The 20,175-nt window shown below is 40.7% G+C and overlaps 2 protein-coding genes across 4 annotated transcripts in view; both read left to right on the forward strand.

Moving 5' to 3' along the window:
* Window positions 1-15: 15 nt before the first annotated feature.
* LOC111869744 (myrosinase 1) lies at window positions 16-15,351 on the forward strand. 3 transcript variants are annotated; one of them, XM_033753547.1, is made up of 12 exons: window positions 16-239; window positions 820-1,026; window positions 2,420-2,553; window positions 3,373-3,507; window positions 5,909-6,031; window positions 6,599-6,782; window positions 8,137-8,231; window positions 8,928-9,075; window positions 10,430-10,578; window positions 11,882-12,016; window positions 13,003-13,109; window positions 14,256-15,351. In XM_033753547.1, the coding sequence occupies exons 1-12, from the start codon at window positions 227-229 to the stop codon at window positions 14,422-14,424; spliced, it is 1,599 nt and encodes a 532-aa protein (XP_033609438.1). In that variant the 5' UTR covers window positions 16-226; the 3' UTR covers window positions 14,425-15,351. The 3 variants fall into 3 exon arrangements, with proteins under 3 accessions (XP_033609438.1, XP_023717249.1, XP_033609439.1); XM_023861481.2 differs by having other exon boundaries at window positions 16-156; XM_033753548.1 differs by lacking the exon at window positions 11,882-12,016.
* Window positions 15,352-16,993: 1,642 nt separating this feature from the next.
* The window catches only part of LOC111869759, a 41,315-nt gene continuing 38,133 nt past the window's right edge, over window positions 16,994-20,175 (forward strand). The window contains exon 1 of the mRNA XM_033753551.1: window positions 16,994-17,165. Within this exon, the coding sequence (XP_033609442.1) occupies window positions 17,009-17,165 (157 nt within the window). The 5' untranslated portion in view covers window positions 16,994-17,008. The remainder of the gene's footprint in view (window positions 17,166-20,175) is intronic.

Genomic DNA, 20,175 nt, shown 5'->3' on the forward strand with positions numbered 1-20,175 from the left:
GTTCGTGAAATAATACACTCTTAGTAACCCAGCGTTGTGTTAACTTGTGTGTGTGTTAAATTTATGCCGAAGAGGAATTTTGAAACTAAAAAATTAATAAGCAGTATCATATATCGTGATTTAGAGAAAAACAAAAGTGTAACGGAACATTATAAGGTAGAAATTTCAGCGGCAGCACTTCACAGTATGATTATTCGAATTACGGGTGCCAGGCGGCTAGTTACTGATGTTGCTTAAAGGTGCTTAATTAGCTAAAACAACAAAAAATGGGGATTAAAGAATTATACATAACATAGAAGCTTGTAGGAGAGTTTATTTATTATCAGCATTTCATGTTTCACGTCATTTTTGTGAAAATTCAAACTCCTATTCGAAGACCATTTAATAATAATTTCCTATAAACAAACAAACTCTGTGGTTTACGTCCGCACGCGAACTATACCGACCGAGCTACCGCTGCTTGTCGGCGAAGTTAGTGTCAACCTCAGCGGATAGAGAGTGTCGCGTGGTCAGCGCTACAGATACCCACGGCCGTTAATCTCGGTTTAATGTTAGGGGCAATAAATTCCTGCAGTACAGTTGTTAACGTAATACATGCGTATAATGTGTACTGTGCTGTACTACCGAAATTCTCGCCCATCAATTAAACCTCTTCTCAGAGAACACTCCTATTAGGAACCATTTTTGAGCGGGGAGTCGGTGGTCTTCTTGGGAATGTTTCGCTGTATTTTACAGTACTACATCAGGTACGGTTAGTTATGGGGAGTGTTTAGTTCTTGTTTAGTAACGTCGTTGATCTATTGTTAATTTCTTTTCCAGATCTAGAACACAACCAGCACGAGCAGGCAATGAAATTTCTCTCCGCCTGCGAATATGAGGAAGCGGCTCCTTGGAGGGTCTTCTTGCTTGTAGCAATGCTGATGCGTGTAACAGTTGTTGCCAACAATACCTTCAGATTTCCCCAGAATTTCTCCTTTTCTGCTGCAACTTCCTCTTACCAAGTGGAAGGAGGATGGAATGAAGACGGTAAGTCTCCAGGCTGCTCCAACAAAATTGTTTCTGGGATTAAATTGTAGGCTTATTTATGCTTAAAACTCCGTGGCCTGTAGTCCGCAAGCGAACTATACAGACCGAGCGACCGCCGCTTGTCAACGAAGTAAATGCCAACTTTAGCGGATAGAGGGTGTCACGTGGTCAGGGTAACGGATCACCACGGCCGTTAATCTCGGCTTTCTAGACCGGAGCCGCTATTTCCTTGAAATAGCTCCTCATTTATCCTCACGAGGCTGAGTGGACCCCGTTCCAGACCAATTACTTCTCAGAAAATCTGGTAGCGCGGAGAATCGAACCCGGGACCTCTGGATCTGTAGCCAGGAACTCTGACCACTAGACCACAGAGGCGGTCGGCTCATTTATGATAGGTCATGTTAAATTCGGTAAATGTCTGTTACGTTGCAAGGGACATTTTTCAGCCGAAATATATGGGTTTACTCCCTTTACTTCTTTCTCTCGTCCTATTACATTTTATTACAATTTAACCCTTGTCTTTGCCGATCACAGTAACCGCGGGGTCTAAGACATGAACCGTCTTCGCGTGCTCGAACACTAGGATCAGGGTTCGAATCCCACTAGAGATGTGGATGTCTGTATGCGTTTATTCTGTGTTCGTGTTGTTTTGTGCGTAGGTAGTAGCCTTGCGACAGGCTGATCCCCCGTCCAAGGAGTTCTACTGACTGTGTGTAGATTAAGAAACTAAAATAAAGGCCAAGGTCGACAAGGGCTGTAGAGCCACAGGTAGATACACGTGGTAGAGTTCTTAAGTTCGTGGAATGTGGTTTTATCGCATCATATTACAAGGTATTAACATGCACTTACGCAGATCGACATCAGCCGTCAAAATAGTTGCCGTTGTCCGCTATGCAAGTATGCAGACGTTGATATAGCTGCCGGAAACATTGCTGAAACATATTGGCAGGAAATTCCCGTACGACGCTTTGCGGCCATTCCACGAACTTATTGACTGTGGTGGTGTATAACACTTCTCTGTGATACGTCCATATCCTGTCCTTACTTTGTCCCTTATATAGAATTATATGTATAGCAGTAATTTGTACAGTTTGAAATATCTAGTTAAAGGTATCCCTTTTCTTAACTAATTAAGTGCAAAAGCATGGAAACATACTGGCGAGTGGAGATAAAGCTCCAAGTATTCCTAACCTCGGTACTAGATGGAGGTGAGTGGTCAGTCTGTGCCCGTGGCCATGTCCCATGGGGAAAAACCTCCTGGTGCCAGTTAAAGCGGAGGCTCCCCTTAAACATTTTAAATCTAACATTCTGTCACCTTCCTTAAAAATGTACACTGTTTAGTATTCTGGATCCATTTATTTCACCTGAGTAATTTCAGGCGTTTCTTTTATAGGGAAAGGTGTTAATATATGGGACTCAGAAACACACAAACATCCGGAACTCATATCCGACTTCTCGAACGGTGATGTGGCCGCAGATTCTTACCACAAGTACACCGAAGACATCAAACTGCTCAAGGATCTTGGGGTGAGTATTCACAGCTTGTTGTGTCACGTTTCCATAATCCCGTTATTATATTTGTGCAATGTCTATTAAAATATTTGAACGTTTTCTCGTCTGTGATATTAGCCAGGTCCTAAACAGTTAGGGTTCAACATTCAGTATAGTTAAACTATAACACCAGGTTTAAACCGTCAACAAAAACGCAAAATGCAGGCTGCAGTTATATACTCTCACGAGTTGGGGGTAAGCGTGACGAAAATAATGGGTTCTAGTTCGGATAGTTGGATTTACTAGCACCTTGTCTACAAGTTCTCTTAATTACAATTAATACAGGGCTATTTATTTACTCATTTTCCAGTTCAGCGTTGCGCATGCATTAGGATTCTCAGTTTCAGCTAATCGTCTCCTAGCAACGGATCTTAACACAGAAACTATCACTTTAAATCACTATGAAATTTTGTTACTATTTCGTCTGCAATCACTCTGGAACCTTGGAATTTAAAAGTCCTCTGGACTCATTCGTCCAGGTTACGACCGACTAGTAACTCGTAACTGCCCTTGAATTAATTCTGTCGCTCTCCCGGTTCCAGTCACAGTGTGACTGACAGTCAGTCAGGAGCCCCATCTGGGGCTCATGACCAGATATTTATTACTGTTCCACCGTTACGGTATTGTTTTTGTGGAGCGCCCTCCCTAACGAGAGGGCGGGTCTCTTTTATACAAGCTGCTGGCCCTTGCCAGCACACTGAGTTATATATGTTGGCCAGTAAAACAGAAAACACATCGAGACACATTCATGGTAAAGTGATGTATGTTGCAAATTTATTATTTCTGTCGCTACAGGTTCAGTTCTACAGATTTTCCATATCCTGGCCACGGATCCTCCCAAACGGACACGTGACACTTGTGAATCAGGCTGGTATTCACTACTACAACAACATAATCAATGGGCTACTAGCATATGGAATTCAGCCCATGGTCAGTAATGAGTACATTCATACAGATAAGCCATCAACAAAGCAGCTGTTAGCATATGAGAGTAGTCGATAGGCAAATGTCTGTGATATCATATTTACTGATGTTATCGTTGTGTGGTTATGACAGTGACTGAGGAAGTATAGCCTTGCTGTGCTCTCCCTTAATCAAGTTTATCCTCGTTCTAAATTCTGTCCTATCTGGAAAACCTTGCCCTTTTTCCTGCTCGGTATATCACAGTCATTTCCCTGTTCAGTGACTTCTGTAGTGAAAACTTTCCTTTGACTAGATCCGCTTCCCCTCATAACGTCACTTGTAAGGATGTCGACGTGTTTTAAATCAAACCGTTTCCCTTAATAATATTACATGATGATACTTCACAATTATTAAAATATTAATTCTGCATTACTAAGATATTAATTGCATTCAATAAGAATTTATACATGTATGTACGTACGTATGCCAACTTTAGCGGATAGAGGGTGTCACGTGATCAGCGCAACGGATTCCCACGGCCGTTAATCTCGGGTTTCCAGACTGAAGTCGCTACTCTTTCCATTCAAATAGTTCCTAAATTACCCTCATGAGGCTGAGGGACCCCGTTCCAGATCCACTACTTCTCAGAAAATCTGATAGCGCCGGGACTCGAACCAGGGACCTCTGGATCTGTTGCCAGGAACCCAGAGACTAACTTCGCCGACAAGCATTTGAAAGAAAATTTAAAACGCTACGTTAGCAGATCGCAGTGGCAGAGCGATTCAAATCTCATTCTGTCTTCGAGCGCTCAAAACCTGGGATCATTGGATCCATTCGCATTCGAAAACCTGGATGCATTTCTGCGGTTTTACCTTATTTTGTAGGCCTGTACATATAGAGACCTTGCGACGGGCCGACCTCGTGTACGGTGTGCTAGGAAATGTTTTATTAAATCTCTGAAACTCATAAAAGAGAGACCTTGGACCGCATTGATCTGTCGCGTTGCACAAGAAGAAAATACGTTAATCTGCGCTGCTTCCAAAATGACGTCTTTCGAAATTCTGCTCTGGAGTGTTTATCAAGGGTTTCTCATAAATATTTCCGAGATGATCTTGTTAGGCTTCCAATCGTAAGTTAGATTGGGCCCCCTAGGCGTAATTTGTACACTCACATGCGCTGCACTTCAACCAGTAAAGCCTTATACTTTCAGTATTTTGTAGCCTCTTTCTTGAGTACATAAGAATAATAATAATAGTAACTAAATTAATTTATTAAAGTGCTTTAAAACAGTTATAAAGCTAATTACATGCAAACACTGCAAGAAAAGGAAACAGAATACAGAATTTCAGAAAAGTATAAAAAAGCGTGAATACTGCTAATAATATATTGTTATTATTATTATTATCATTATTATTGTTATTGTTGTCAATAAATATGATTCTTTTCTCTTTGGCTCTTCTACACTGGCTGTTCAAGTTCGTTTTAAATTTCGTAATCAGACACAATTATGTAAGATTTGAGGCTTTCACGGCGGTGACTATGAAGAAAGCAGTCTTCTGGGATTTGGCACCGTGTATATGTGGTGTTAACCGATGTTTCGGAGGAACGTATCGCCCCCATCTTCAGGGTAGAAGAAAAAGTATAAGAAATCTACAGTCTGCTTTACCGTTTCTCACGGTGTTGTCGCTTGCAGATTTCTTATACTTTTTCTTCTACCCTGAAGATGGGGGCGATACGTTCCTCCGAAACGTCGGTTAACACCACATATACACGGTGCCAAATCCCAGAAGACTGCTTTCTTCAGACACAATTAAATCCACAGAATTTGACAGCCAATCTGTGTATTTGACAGATTCAATTATTGCGTCATCTGACAATTTCTGATCGATTAATAAAAAAAGTAAATGTAACAGGCGATGGAGGCCCATAGGATTGTGAGATGTTGAGGTTCCCACATTTTCTAGACAATCGGCTCATTGATGGCGGTAAGTTTGTCAGACTTACGCGCCGGCCACCCTTTACCCCCAAGAATATTCCTGGTACTCATTTCTGTTAGAGGCTGAGTAGACCCCAGGGCCATAGTGCGGCTGGAAGGATTAGGTCAATTGAAAGAATTAGCCTAATTGGGATCCGATCCTCAGATATGAAATGCAAAATTTTAACATTGAAAATTGGAAATAATATTCTATGCGTATAAGGAACCAACCAAAACGAATAAATAATTTTATATGTATATATACTCAAATATATTCTGTCCAGCAACTGTATGACCAGCCTTCTGTACATTATGCAGTTTATTATAATAATTTTCTAAAGAGATAACTTTTTGCGTCATCCCATAATAAGATCTCATTTTTATTAACATTATTACAGCAGTAGGTACTCACTGAAGCTGTGCTACCCATATTACCACCAATGTTTCTTTCAGGTTACTATGTACCACTGGGATTTACCGCAAGCACTACAGAACCTCGGTGGATGGACCAATATATACATGGTCGAATGCTTCGAGGATTACGCAAGACTTCTATATAAACTTTTCGGTGACAGAGTGAGTTACTTCCTGTTCTGAAAGGAAAGGGGCGCGCCATAGTTCAACCGGTTAGTCGCTGGCTTCCCACCGCGGCGGCCCGGTTTCGATCCCGGATCTGGTCAAGTGGGATTTGTGGTGGATAAAGTGACGCTGGTCCCGCTCAGGGCATTGATGTTTGTGTGCGTTTTTCTGTGTTTGTGTACAGGTAGAGGCCTTGCGACGAGCTGATCACCCGCCCAAGGAGTCCTACCGTATGTCTATGATCTAGAAAAAAACGAAGTGAAAAGTTCATGGAGGTAGGCCTAGGCCCACTGGGGCTGTAGTGCCAAAGAAAAAAAAAGTGGCGCTGGAGCAGGTTTTCTCCGAGTACTTCGGTTTCCCTTGCCAATCTTCATTCCACCAATTGTTCCACAATCACCCTCACCTATCATCTGGGGTTGGTACAATAAGCCAGAAGTGGCCGCAGTACAAGGGACTTACTTAGTCCCACACCACTAGCAATAAAAAAAATACCTTGGTTTTGGAGAAGCAATGATTTTCTTCAGTAAGAAGTAGGCAATAATCAAATTCTGTTTTAATTGGCAGGTGCGATGGTGGATTACAATAAACGAGCCTCTCATAATATCCCAGGGATATGCTGGAGAAAAAGGACGAGCGCCAAACATCAATGCGCCTGGGACTGGCGACTATCTGACGATTAAGACTATGGTTCTTGCTCACGCAAGAGCCTATCGTGTCTATCTTCGAGAGTTCAAAGATACGCAGAAAGGTATGTGACTACTGAACTGACTCGATCTTCAGTTTTTGTCTAGTGAGCATGTGAACAGCGATCGACTGTCAGTTCTCAAGCTCAGCCTCTCTCGACGTTTTTACCTAGGAAGGACAATTCAAGTAAATTTCAAATCCCAGGGAACCCATGCATATAAGTTATTGTACAGGCAGGATCTGGATTTAATATAAATAAAAGCTGTAAATTTATCTTAATTAATGCTATTTACATATTTACGTATAACATACAAATTTATTGACACTGTTGAATAGTAATACGATTAAAAACAATTAAAGTTAAAACTATCCCTGTAACAGGCAGTGAAGGTACATAGTGTTGTGAGAGGTCGAGGCTCCCACATTTACTCTAGACAGTCGGCTCACAGATGGCGGTGAGGCTGTGAGCCTTAGGCGCCAGCCGTCCTTTAACCCCAGGAAGATTCCTGTTACTAATTTCTGTTCGAGGCTGAGTCGACCCCAGAGTCATGGTGTCGCTTGAAGTATTAGGCAAATTGAAAAAAAAATCCAATGACCTCATCGGGACTCGAACCCTCGACCTTCAGGATTGTGGCATAATACATCAAGCAACTGCGCTACAGTGTGCCCTCAATTGATTAAGTACAGGGAGAAATTTACCTTTATCTTTGACCTTCACTGCAAACAATGCAAAGACCTTCCAGCAGGACTAAGGAAGGTACCGACCTCCAAAAGACTAGCAAGTCCAATTAAGGTTAGGTAAACAGCAAATTATTTGAGGCAGTCTAGGAAACTCTGATACGAGAATACGTGAACTTCAAAATATGTGTAACTTTCGTAAAGATATTTTTGATCAATCTGAATATGTCTTCATTTCTTTCTTTCCAAAGCATCCCATCCTCTTAACGCCGAAGATCCTTGCAGTGAAATGCTGGTAGCTATAAAAGGGAATTTCCAAGTTGCTCTGTATATATCTACTCCTTAACTTGTACTCTTCTCCAAGTATAATTAGAATGATCAAGTCAAGGAGGATGAGGTAGGCAGGGTATGTAGCACGAATGGAGGAGAAGAGGAATGTATATAGGATATTGGTGGTAAAGCCAGAAGGAAAGAGACCAATGGGAAGACCAAGGAGTAGGTGGGTGGACAATATTAAAATGGATGTTAGAGATATAGGTTGGGATGGTATGGATTGGGTTGATCTGGCTCGGGATAGGAACCAGTGGAGGGCTCTTGTGAACACGGTAGTGAACCTTCGGGTTCCATAAAATACTGGGAAACTCTTGAGTAGCTGCAGATTTGGCTTCTCCTCAAGAAGGGCTCAGCTCCATAAGTAAGTAAGTAAGTACTCGTATATCTAGTCCTTGAATCTGTCTTAGGTAAGGTTGGTATCGCGCTTAACATCAATTGGTACGAAGCTTACGCCAACAACAGTGAGGACATTTCAGCGGCCGAAAGAACCATACAATACGAGGTAAATTACTAACTTATAAAACAGATCCAGTGTACAAGAAATTAAACTTTTAAACTATAAATATTATCTTAAATATCTCATACATATTGCATATGTTTATAATATGAAATCTCTCTTCCTTTTCCTTATTTCCTCTCTGTCTGCTTATTTCTACGAGGCTGTATAATTATAACGGAAAGTCGATCTATTCTCGCAGCTGCTTCGTCGCTAGACAACTGTATGTGGTTTGATGCATAAAAAGATTTAGTCGATATCTGTAACACTTTTACTACCATGCGACACTCTCATGATAATATTAAGTATTTCCTTTCATGCAGCTGTCGTATGGACCGCCTAAAGAGCATCACTCCTCAGTTAGTTAACTTTGCGTGTTAGAGATCTGTTGCCTAGCAACGGGCGTTGTTACAAAGTCATTACTTAGCAACGGGTGTACATGCTACAGTATTAATCTAAAATAAACTTAGTTATAAGCTTTAAGCCGACATGAGATGTAGATTGAAAATTTAATAATTTCAGTGTAATTTATTTTAATGAAACCCATTGTAAATTAGAACTGCTTTAATTAGCAATGTTATAAATACAGAAGTAGAGGAAATAAACAGATAATCTTTGTTTGTCGAAATGGTGTGTATTTCAAGTTTTTTAAAGAGTGTGAATGAGATCTCTTACCAATTTAATCAGTTGCTGGTATTTCAGCTAGGACTGTACGCTAATCCTATCTTCAGCACTACCGGAGACTACCCACCGGACTTGAAAGAGAGGATTGCCCAAAATAGCAAAGCTGAGGGCTTCCGCAGATCCCGTCTGCCGAGTTTCACCCAACAAGAGATCAGTTATATCAGAGGTCAGAGACAAGGCTACAAGTCAGGATGTAGAAGCCACTGACTCAATCACTGTCATTATAAATATTCTGTTTCCGAAGAGAGGGGCAGAGCGGTTGACTGGTCTCATGTTGTCTAGCTATCTGAAACAAAAATTTATAACTAGCTAGCTAGCTAACTAATTAACTAATTTCATGGAGCTGAGCCCTTCTTGATAAGCCGCTAGTTGTGCAGCTACTCAAGAATTTCCTAGCATTTTTTGGAAACCGAAGATTAATTACCGTGTTCACAACAACCCTCCACTGGTCCCTATTCTGAGCCAGATTAATCCAGCCCATATCGCCCATCCTATCTCTGTGATCCATTTTAATATTTTTCACCGACTTACGTCTTGGTCTTCCTAGTGGTCTCTTTCCTTCTGCCTTCCCCACCAATATCCTATACGCATTCCGCTTCTCCACCATTCGTGCTACATCCCCAGCCCATCTCAGAATAATTAAGAACCCAGTTTTGTATTCACAGGGAAGATTTTTCGCCCCCGTTATAAAATCATGTCGGTTAATGCTGTTTTGGGAAATGCTCACTGGTTTCTGTGCGAATCGTACGAAACACAGATATAGTCTTCTTAGAGAGGCGAATATATTATGAAAGTTAAACTAAGTGAAACGTAAAGTAAACGCTCTGCATGAAAGGGTTAACTGCGTTCAGGGAATAGCAGAGCGATTATGTACCATTATGAAGCTCAATTATAGGATGAGGTGGGCAAGTCATGCGGCACGCATGGGAGAGACGGGAAATGCTTACAAAATATTCGTCGGTGATTTTTGTTACTTTTTTACTGGCACTATTTATATCTTTAAAATATCAATTTATTTTTGTTCTAAGATCTTTATCTTTTAGGGCTACATACTGCTTCCATAATCCAGATTATCGATTAATCTGTATAACCCCTTCCTCACCAAATTACTCCGATTACCGAAGGTTAACAAGATAATACAGCGCGTTCAGTTAAGGAGGAAACTTCGCAACACCGCTGACACAGCTCAACATTCCTCACAGATTGCTACTGTAACTGCCGATAGCAGAATGAGTCATTAGCGCTGATAGACGCGCGCCGTTACAGTTACAGCAGCAATCTGAGAGGAATATTGGGCCCGCTCAATGGCGTTGCGAAGTTTCCTCCTTGATTGAGCATCCTGTAATATTTAAACTGGAACTGTCCTTTAACTCCAATAATGCTGAGGTCAAGAATACGTGAATCTATACAGCCACTCCCCAATAAACCTTCATGGTGTAGAGCTTAATTTATTAAGCACAGGGACAATTTTACATGTTTACCATGTTCTCTTGTCAATGAATGAACTGTTTTCTCTTCAGGTACGTGGGACTTCTTCGGTCTAAACCACTACACAACTGTGTGGGCTCTGGCTGCTCTAAGGGAACCAGTTGATTTGCGAATGAAAGATTTTGGTGCTGAAAGAATCCAAGATCCAAGCTGCCCAAGAGGCAGTTCCAAATGGCTCATGGTACGTGACACAAACGTCAAAGCTCATGCATCCATAGTTACTCATCAATGCCTCAGTAATTAAACCAATGACCGCCACTACAGAGTGGGTATGAGGCTATGAGACTTATCAGCCTAACTGGTATATTCCCTGAATTCCTCTGTCCCTCCAATCAAATGCCTGGCGAATGGAGTCTTAAGCTTAGAGACCCTTTCTCCCACATTCACTCTAGAGTTCTGTGTACTAATAATTCAGATTAAAGGCCATGGGGATCCGTTGCGCTGACCACGCGACACCATCTATCAACAAAAATTGGCACTAATTTCGCCGATAAGCGGCGGTCGCTCGGTCGGTATAGTTCGCTTGCGGAATAAAGGCCACGGGGTCTGTTGTTTTAATAATTCCATCATTCGACCCTAAATGTCTGAGATAATTAAAGTGTCATTAAATAAACCAATAACAAATAAATAAAATAACTTAGTTACTGACTAAGCCTGATAAGTACATCGTTGTACAATCATTCACCGCCATCTTCTTGCAGTGCCTTCGACAACATATATTTCTGTCTATTATATAATTACCTTTTCATTGCGTTTCAGTTAACGAGGATCTGGTGACCGAGACCTGGGAAATTATTGATATTGCTGTACAATTACCGCCAGAACTTAATAATTCTAGAAGAAAGAAGTCATGGCACTATAAACATAATTCCGGTTCGAAGAAAATTAAACTTTTAATGAGGCATGGCAGTAGTCCTAAGATCGTAATATCTGGTGCAGAGGAAAAGCTGCTTTCTCAATCTAGTTGACGGAGTCATGGCAGTACGTCCGTAACCATAGCAACAGGTGTGAAGGAAGTGCCACTACATAATTCTAATTGATCTAATTATGGCATCATATCCATACAAAAGTCTGATATGAAGAAAATCCCGTTACCAAATTTTAAACTTTATTTGTTTATTTCTTGAGCCGGGATCGCTAAGTCGATATGGTGACTAGACTATAGACTGGATGGCAGAGGAATCTTGGTTCGATTCACGGATGGAGAAAGAAGTAATTTTTCCTCTTCATATTGTCCAGACGGGTTCTGCCGTCCACCCATCCTTTTATATAATAAGAATAATGGGTTACTTCATTTGGGTTAAGTGGCCGAGGCGTGAAGCTGACCACTGGCTTCCATTTAGTGCCCAGGTTAAGCCATACCTCCACTACCATATCAGTCTTGATGAAATTCTTGGGCTGATGTATTTGGCATGCTAACAGCCGGAACTATGCAGTTCAGTTCAGTCAACATTAAATCACTAATAAATATTCACTGCTTGTAGACTGTTCCATGGGGCTTCCGAAAAATTTTGCGTTGGATAAAACAAAAATATAATAATCCTCCGGTCTTCGTCACAGAATGTGGTTACTCCGACGATGGTCGTCTTCAGGATGAGGAACGAGTCAAATATTATGTCGTAAGTAATCAAAATCAAAGAATAATCTCACTTATGAACTTACGAACTCGCCCCAGGGAACGAACACCGGACTCAAGGTTTTGATGGACAAGGAATTCATCGAAGCAGGTGCTACTATACTTACTTACTTACTTACTTATGGAGCTGAGCCCTTCTTGGAAAGCTGCCAATTGTGCAGCTATTCAAGAACTTCCCAGCACTTTATGGAACCCGAAGGTTCATTACCGTGTTCACAAGAACCCTCCACTGGTCCCTATCCTGAGCAACATCATTCCAATCCATACCATTCCATCCTATCTCTCTGAGATACATTTTAATATTGTCCACCCACCTATGCCTTTGTCTTCCTAGTGGTCTCCTTCCTTTCGTCTTTCCCGCAAATATCCAATATGCATTCCTCTTCGCCCCCATTCATGCTACATGCCCTGCCCACCTCATCTTCCTTGACTTGATCGTTTTAATTACACTTGGAGAAGAGTACAAGTTATGAAGCTCCTCATTAAGAAGTTTTCTCCAACCTCCTGTCACTTCATCTCTCTCCGGTTCAAATATTCTCCTCAACAACCCCGTTCTCAAACACCATCAGTCTGTGTTCCTCCTTTAATGTCAGAGATCGAGATTTCACACCAATACAGAACCACAGGCAAAATTGGTAACATTGTGTATTCTAATTTTTTACGTTTTTAGACAGCAGACGAGAAGGCGAAAGAGGCTGGTCTGAATGGTAGCAAGCACTGTCCGAGTTTAATCGCCTCTTAATTTCCTCCTGAATCAGGTTTTGATTTGTTATAGTCGTTCCCAAATATCTGAAACGCGCCACATTTCCAAAACATGTTAGCTACCTTTATGTCCTGATATTGTCATGCATTTTGGTGACAACAACATATACTTAGTTTTCTCATACGGAAGTGTCCTTTTCTGAGATTTGTGCATCATGATGTATAAATTGAAAAGCAGATGCGAGGAATCAATTTTGTTGTTCACAGGAGTATCTTCGTGAGATGCTGAAGGCGATGTATTATGACGGATGTAATGTGATTGGCTTTACTGCCTGGACTTTGCTTGACAGCTTTGAATGGAGAGGCGGCTATAGGTACGTCTATTGTGAGCTATAATCTGTTTTATGTTTGCATAGGAAGTTTTCCTAGACCGCCTCTGTGGTCTATTGGTCAAGAGTTCCTGCCTACAGATCCAGAGGTCCCGGTTCAATTCCCGGCGCTACCAGATTTTCTGAGAAGTAGTCGGTCTGGAACGGGGTCCACTCAGCCTCGTGAGGATAATTGAGGAGTTATTTCAAGAAAATAGCGGCTCCGGTCTAGAAAACCGAGATTAACGGCCGTGGGGATTCGTTGTGCTGATCACGCGACACTCTCTATCCACAAAAGTTGGCACTAACTTCGCCGACAAGCCGCGGTCACTTGGTCGGTATAGTTCGCTTGCGGACGAAAACCATGGAGTTTGTTTGTTTATAGGAAGTTCTACTTGTTAATTAGGGGCGATCCGGCTTGACAGGAACAGCGTCTGTCCATTCTATCATAGACCGTGATTGTCAAAAACAAACATGAACGCGGTAGCGTAGTTGGTTGAGGCACTATGCTAAAAACCGGGAGGTCGCGGGTTCGATTCCCGATGAGGTCATTGGATTTTTTTTTCCAATTTACCTAATCCTTGCAGCCGCACTATGGTCCTGGGGTCGACTCAGCCTCTAACAGAAATGAGTACCAGGAACATTCTTGGAATAGTCTTGGGGGTTTAGGGCGGCCGGCGCGTAAGGCTGACAACCTTGACGCCATCTATGAGCCAATTGTCTAGAAAATGTGGGAGCCCCAACATCTCACAACCCTGTGGGCCTCCACGGCCTGTTACAGGGATACTTTTACTTTTTACTTTACATTTAAAGCAAAATGGTTACTATCAACTATCATTATATCATCGGTTTTATCTTCGAGGTTTCTACTTCTCTCACAGAGTGCACACATTTCGTAATATGATGAGAACAAATAGTTGTTATTTCCGTAAACATCATTAACAGCCTGGACTTTGTAACAGAGGTGCTGTGTTGTGCCTGCAGCGTATGAACTGTTTGCTTATATAGATAATATTCAGGCTTGAAGGTGTTACATTGGATTGCCTCACAACCGTCACTGTGGCTATGTAAACAGGAGACGTGAAAGATGAGGAATGTGTTTTGATCTAAACTGAAAGACGCTGCGATTAACTTAGTTTCTTTCTCATACAGGGAGAGGTTTGGGCTCTTCTATGTTAACTTCAGTGACCCTACCAGACCACGGATTGCCAAGGAGTCCGCAAGAGTGTACAAAGAGATCGTCCGCACATGGCAAGTTCCGACCCGCTACCCGCAGTACAGCTATGACACTCAAGAATGTAGTCCCACAATTCCATTGTGACAACGGCAAATCTTAATTCCTCATAGTCGATATTCAAGAAATTGTGCACAATTACGGATGGATCCGAAAAATAATTTCTCTATTTATCTATCCTTCCATCCATGGCTCTACAGCCCTTTTATTCGACCTTGGCCTCTTTTTTAGTCTCTTAATCCATACACAGTCGGTAGGACTCCTAGGATGGTGGATCAGTCTGTTGCAAGGCCGTTACTTCCACACAGGAGGGCACAGAAATACAGACTAAACGCACACAGACATCCATGCATCGAATGGGATTCAAGCCCATGATCCCTGTTTCTGAGCGGGCGAAGACGGTTCTTGCCTTAGACCGCTCGGCAACTGTGATCAGCAAACTAATTGGCAGGCATGCACCAAAAGCATCAACAATTCCAGAATCTGAAAAATATTAGGATGAGCATGAGATGTACGGGATGTGTAGCATGCATTTAATGTAAGACAAAAGTGTATAACATATTAATCCTGAAAACATTAAAGGATCCATCACTTGCAAGACATAGGCGTACACTGAGGGATATAAATAAAATTTGTTTTTAAAGTGTGGTGTTATGAATTTCACTCGGTTCATCTGGCCTAGAATAGGGATCGGCGACGCCCTCTACTGAAGACGGTAATGAACTTTTGGGTTCCTTAAATACAGGGAAATTTGTTTAATAACTAACTAAGCCACTGTTTGCTCCTTAAGACTTAAGACTATCTCTTTTCACTGCAGTTACTTACTTACTTAATTACTTAGTGAGTCAGTTGTTCAGTTGTTGGCTAGTTAGCTAGATAGTTAGTCGGTCAGTAGTTAGTATTTATAATCTATTAAATGTTCCGTCTATAATACTACAATCAATAACATTGATTTACACTTGAATCCACACAGTGGTCGTTCTGGGTATAAAATATTATTAAAATATTAAAATATATACGCATTTTCATCTTAAATCCACGGGCCCATTCTCAAATAGGTTTAAATGCGATGACATAATTTACTTTTTAAACGAGTATAATATTCTCCGAACTACGGAGTGAACTTACATACAAGGGTACAACTTATTTATCCTTCTATGTACACGATCACGCCCTAACCCTACATGGAAGTAAGGTAAAGGTAAAGTTGTCCCTGTGCTCAACGAATTTAAGCACTACGCCATGAAGGCGTATGGGGGAATGGATGTATAGATCCATATTTTCTTGACCTCGGGACTAGCTGGAGGCGAGTAATCAGCTTCACGCCCTGGTCGCTTTATCCCTGGGGAAAAAGCCCCCGGTACCCATTGGATATGAGGTTGGGTGGACCCCAGAGACGGTCTGGACGACTTGGAAAAGACCGTACTGGGACTCGAACTCCGACCCTTCTGTCGTCCAGCCCGTAACCAGACGCTATACCGACTACGCTACCCCGGCTCCTGTACATGGGAGTTTTGAATTCATATTATTTCCCAGTCTTTTCCTAATTATTTTAAGCAATCTCATATATGAGTCAGCCTTATTATCAAAGTATCCGTCAATAACGCAACAATTTAAAAGACATTAGGAATATTTTTCACGCTAAAAATGTATTTCGACACATTTTGATGTTGTTAAAATCATTACATGTCAATAGGACATTAAAAGCGCATTCTGTACATTAAAAGTGAGTATCCAAGTTTCTAAAACGTCTTAAGTCATGTATTTGTTCTAGTTTTCGTCATGTTTCGACCATATGGGCCATCATCAGGTAGGACACAGGTAGACCGCACTAGTGATACATGCGACACACAAAACTATGACAGACGCAATAGAATAGAACGACGGCATTCTCAAATATTGACGTGCATGGAAGCACAGTGCAGTGGTCTCCCAAAAGATGGGAAATTACTTGACGATGGCCCATGTGGCCGAAACATGTCGAAAACTAAGACAAATACATGACTAAAGACATTTTAGAAAACTGGATAATCACTTTTAATAAATAGAATGCGCTTTTAATGCCCTATTTTTAACAACATCAAAAAGTGTCGAAATATATTTTTAGTGTGAAAAATATTACTAAAGTCTTTTAATTGTTGCGTTATTGATGGATACTTTGATAATGGGATGCTAAAATATATAATCATATATGAGTGGGTATTTTTCTCCGTTCTGAGTGTTATGATCACATTCGTCTGAACATTCTTGGCGTAGGTCTTGTAGCGATGCTGGATAAAGCGTTAGAACAGCGAGGCTCGTTATGTAACTTCTCATTTTTTCCCTTATTTGGCCTCGTTCGTATGATAATTATAATCCATATTTAATACATTTATATCAGGCACAAATACAGTTTTTGTCAAATCAACTGTTTGTTTCATTCCCTGTGCACAAAAATCGTAATTGCTTATAGTTATACGTGTTTCCTTGTGTATATATACATTCCTTTGCAGAATAAGCTGCACTATACACGTCTTATCTAGTTTCCAGAAGATCGCACACGTATTATTTTGCTCTGGCATTTTTTTATAACCCGAATAACTTCAGAACAAGTTTAATGTTTTTACTGTTTCACTGATAACACAAATTTATATCAGAGCTCGTGACGGAAAGCACGAACCAATCTTTCGAAATGCAACGTTCACTGAAGATGTGGATTATACCTCTGGGTATTTTCTTCAATTTTGAAGGAGTGTTCGGACTTCCAGATGTCCTAACCTTCCCCAAACGTTTCATGTTGGGGACAGCTACAGCCGCTTATCAAATTGAAGGCGCATGGAACGAGAGCGGTGAGTTCAAGTGCAAATGTGTCTGTTAGTCCACGAAGGATTTGTGGGAACATTCGGCTGGAGTGGTCCACAGAATAAGCGGTATTAGTAATGTTATTGTAAAGTAAGTAAAGTAAAGGTATCCCTGCAACAGGCCGTGGAGGTCCATAGTGTTGTGGAGACGTTGAGACTCCCACGTTATCTAGACAATCGGCTCATAGATGGTGGTAAGGTTGTCAGCCTTACGCGCCGGCCGCCATTTACCACCAGGAATATTCCTGGTAATCATTTCTAGTAATGTTATTGTAGGAGTGGTAAAGTTCATGAGTCCATCGGCTCATGCTTCCACTCACGTAAAGACTCCAAAATGTACAATGAAATTTTCAAGATATGTCAGCCGTGAAGGGAACTTAAGCGTTAGGTTGGTACCACTTGAAAGGCGGTAGTTTGCCACACTCCCATCTGGATTCACCCTTGTACAAGAAACTTTACTGTCCAATTATACTGGGAGCGGTCCTCTGAATGTCTGTGGCATTGGTGTGTTTCGAATTATAATATTATTTGTTAGATGTCATCTATTTTTTAATTGTTTTTTAAGATTTCATGGTGTTTTGGAAGATGAATTTGCTTCCGCCATCAAGTGTAAACTAGACTCCATCACCGGACTTGTTGAAAAGATCAATTTAAAATTCGGAAGAAATTTTATTCATTTTATATATACAGGAGTGTCTGCGGGTAAATGGGAGTGCCTGCTGTAATCGGCAAAAGGAACGTTGCAACGCGAACAAAAATTTTAATAAAACATGTTTAAAAATGAAAATAGTTTCAAATATGCAAACAAAAATATTAACACATAACACTATAGTCAAGAAACTCAAGATAAAATATTACGAATAAAACATCAAACAAAATTTTTGTACGAAAAAACAACTGTTAAACATAGATCCATAACATACACAAATACAAAACGCAAACACATGACAACATACTTAAATAAACATTCAATAATCAGTAAACTAAAAACTACGAAATGGAAATAATACATCATAAATCATGACAATAATATGCAGCCTATCTAAATCTCAAATACAAAACATAAGAAATCGGAATATAAATTACCTAAGATGAATGACCACAGCGGATACACAATTTACACAAAATAAAACACAACTATTAAGTAAAGGGCTGAAATATAATTTACACAAGAAACATAAAAATTGGTTAGGAACATTAGAGTTAGAAACAATCTGGAAACAACAGAACAATGCTATAAACACACAATCGCGAACAACTTTAAAAAGATGCAAAAGGAAAATAAAAAGTATAAGTACAAAAAAAAAGGAAAATAATTACAGATGCAAAAACAAAATTTCAACAAATAAACTCACTATAACAAAAGTACACAAATGAAATACAGTAGTCATACACGTCAGAGAAGAACAGAAAAGAAATTGTATACAAGACAAACAATTCACAATAATTAGTGACAATTCAATACAACTATGAAACAAATGCTAAAACAATGTAATAACATTACGCAAAAATAAAACAAATGAAGATACGAGTACATACCGCAGGGCTACGGGTACGGTATTCTAGCCCGCCTCCCCATGAGGAGTAAAATATCATAAAAAAGGTAAAGCTATCGCTGTAACAGGCCGTGGAGGCCCACAGGGTTGTGAGACGTCGAGACTCCCATATTTTCTAAACAATTGACTCACGGATGGCGGTGAAGTGGTCAGCCTTACGCGCCGGCAGCCCTTTACCCCCCCAGGAAGATTCCTGGTACTCATTTCTGTTAGAGGCCGAGTCGACCCCAGGACCATAGTGAGGCTGGAAGGATTAGATCAATTGAAAAATCCAATGGCCTTATATAGAATCGAACCCTCGACTTTACGGCTTGTATCATAAGGCCTTAACCAACTACGCTGCTGCTTGCCCCACGAGACTGGAAAGGTTAGTGTCCTTTAAATTAATTACTTAATTTTTTTATGTAGTGGTGAATGACCCATGGAGAACTGAACGCAAGTCTCCTTGCTCGTCGCATAAGCTTTCTTACTATTAACTGGCATTCCTCTACAGAACTACATGTTATCGGTCGATGTGTAAAGGTCGACGTTTAATGCCATCCCATACAAATAACACGTACAAACAGACAATCTTAAGTATCTCCTTTTATAGTGTAGTACATTTCACTTTAAAATATTATACTCACATTTACACCCGTTACATTGAAACAAAAGTCTGCACACTCAGTCGTGACAAATTACACGATCTACGTTCATACAGCAAGTCTCTGTTCATCACCATGTTTCCAGATGCGTAATTTGTATAGCACTGAAAAGCAGAAAGATTCTGAGGGGTGAACTGGAAAAGATGTGGAACACAGCGCCTTGACCTCTTTGAATGTACCATTCCAGCTCTTGCCTGCAGTTACTGAGTAAAATGAAGACGAATCTCAGCGAGGAGTCCCATTCTCCGGGCCGACCCTTCGATTGTTAAAAAAATAACAATATTTATTATTACTTGAATGTACTGTATGGGGCTGAAAAATGGACACTTAGGACAGTAGATCAGAAACATCTGGAAAGTTTCGAAATGTGGTGTTGGAGAAGGATGGAGAAGGTCAGTTGGACCGATTATGTGAGAAATGAAGAAGTGTTAATTAGAGTCAGTGAGTAGAGGAATATCCTACACGAAATAAGAAAACGGAAGGCTAATTGGATTGGTCATGTTTTACGCAGAAACTGCCTTCTAAAAGAAGTTATTGAAGAAAAGATAGAGGGGCGGATAGAAGTGACAAGAAGACGAGGAAGAAGACGTAAGAAGATGCTGGATGACCTTGGGGACAGAAGAGGATACTGTCATTTGAAGGAGAAAGCTCTAGATCGCATTAAGTGGAGGAATTGTTTTGGAAGAGACTGTGGACCTGTTGTCTGACAGATTACTGGTGATGATGACTGGCATTTGTTTCTGAAGTGTAGTTTTATGGTAAGTGTAATTTTATTAAACAAACTCCGTGGTTTTAGTC

Source organism: Cryptotermes secundus, unplaced genomic scaffold (assembly GCF_002891405.2).
Source record: "Cryptotermes secundus unplaced genomic scaffold, Csec_1.0 scaffold93, whole genome shotgun sequence".
In the NCBI taxonomy this organism is placed as follows: domain Eukaryota; kingdom Metazoa; phylum Arthropoda; class Insecta; order Blattodea; family Kalotermitidae; genus Cryptotermes; species Cryptotermes secundus.

Coding starts and splice junctions, on each gene's coding strand:
- LOC111869744 (XM_033753547.1), top strand. Junction 8,232..8,927: donor AAAGAACCATACAATACGAG/GTAAATTACTAA, acceptor CTGGTATTTCAG/CTAGGACTGTACGCTAATCC. Junction 12,017..13,002: donor AACGAGTCAAATATTATGTC/GTAAGTAATCAA, acceptor TGTTGTTCACAG/GAGTATCTTCGTGAGATGCT.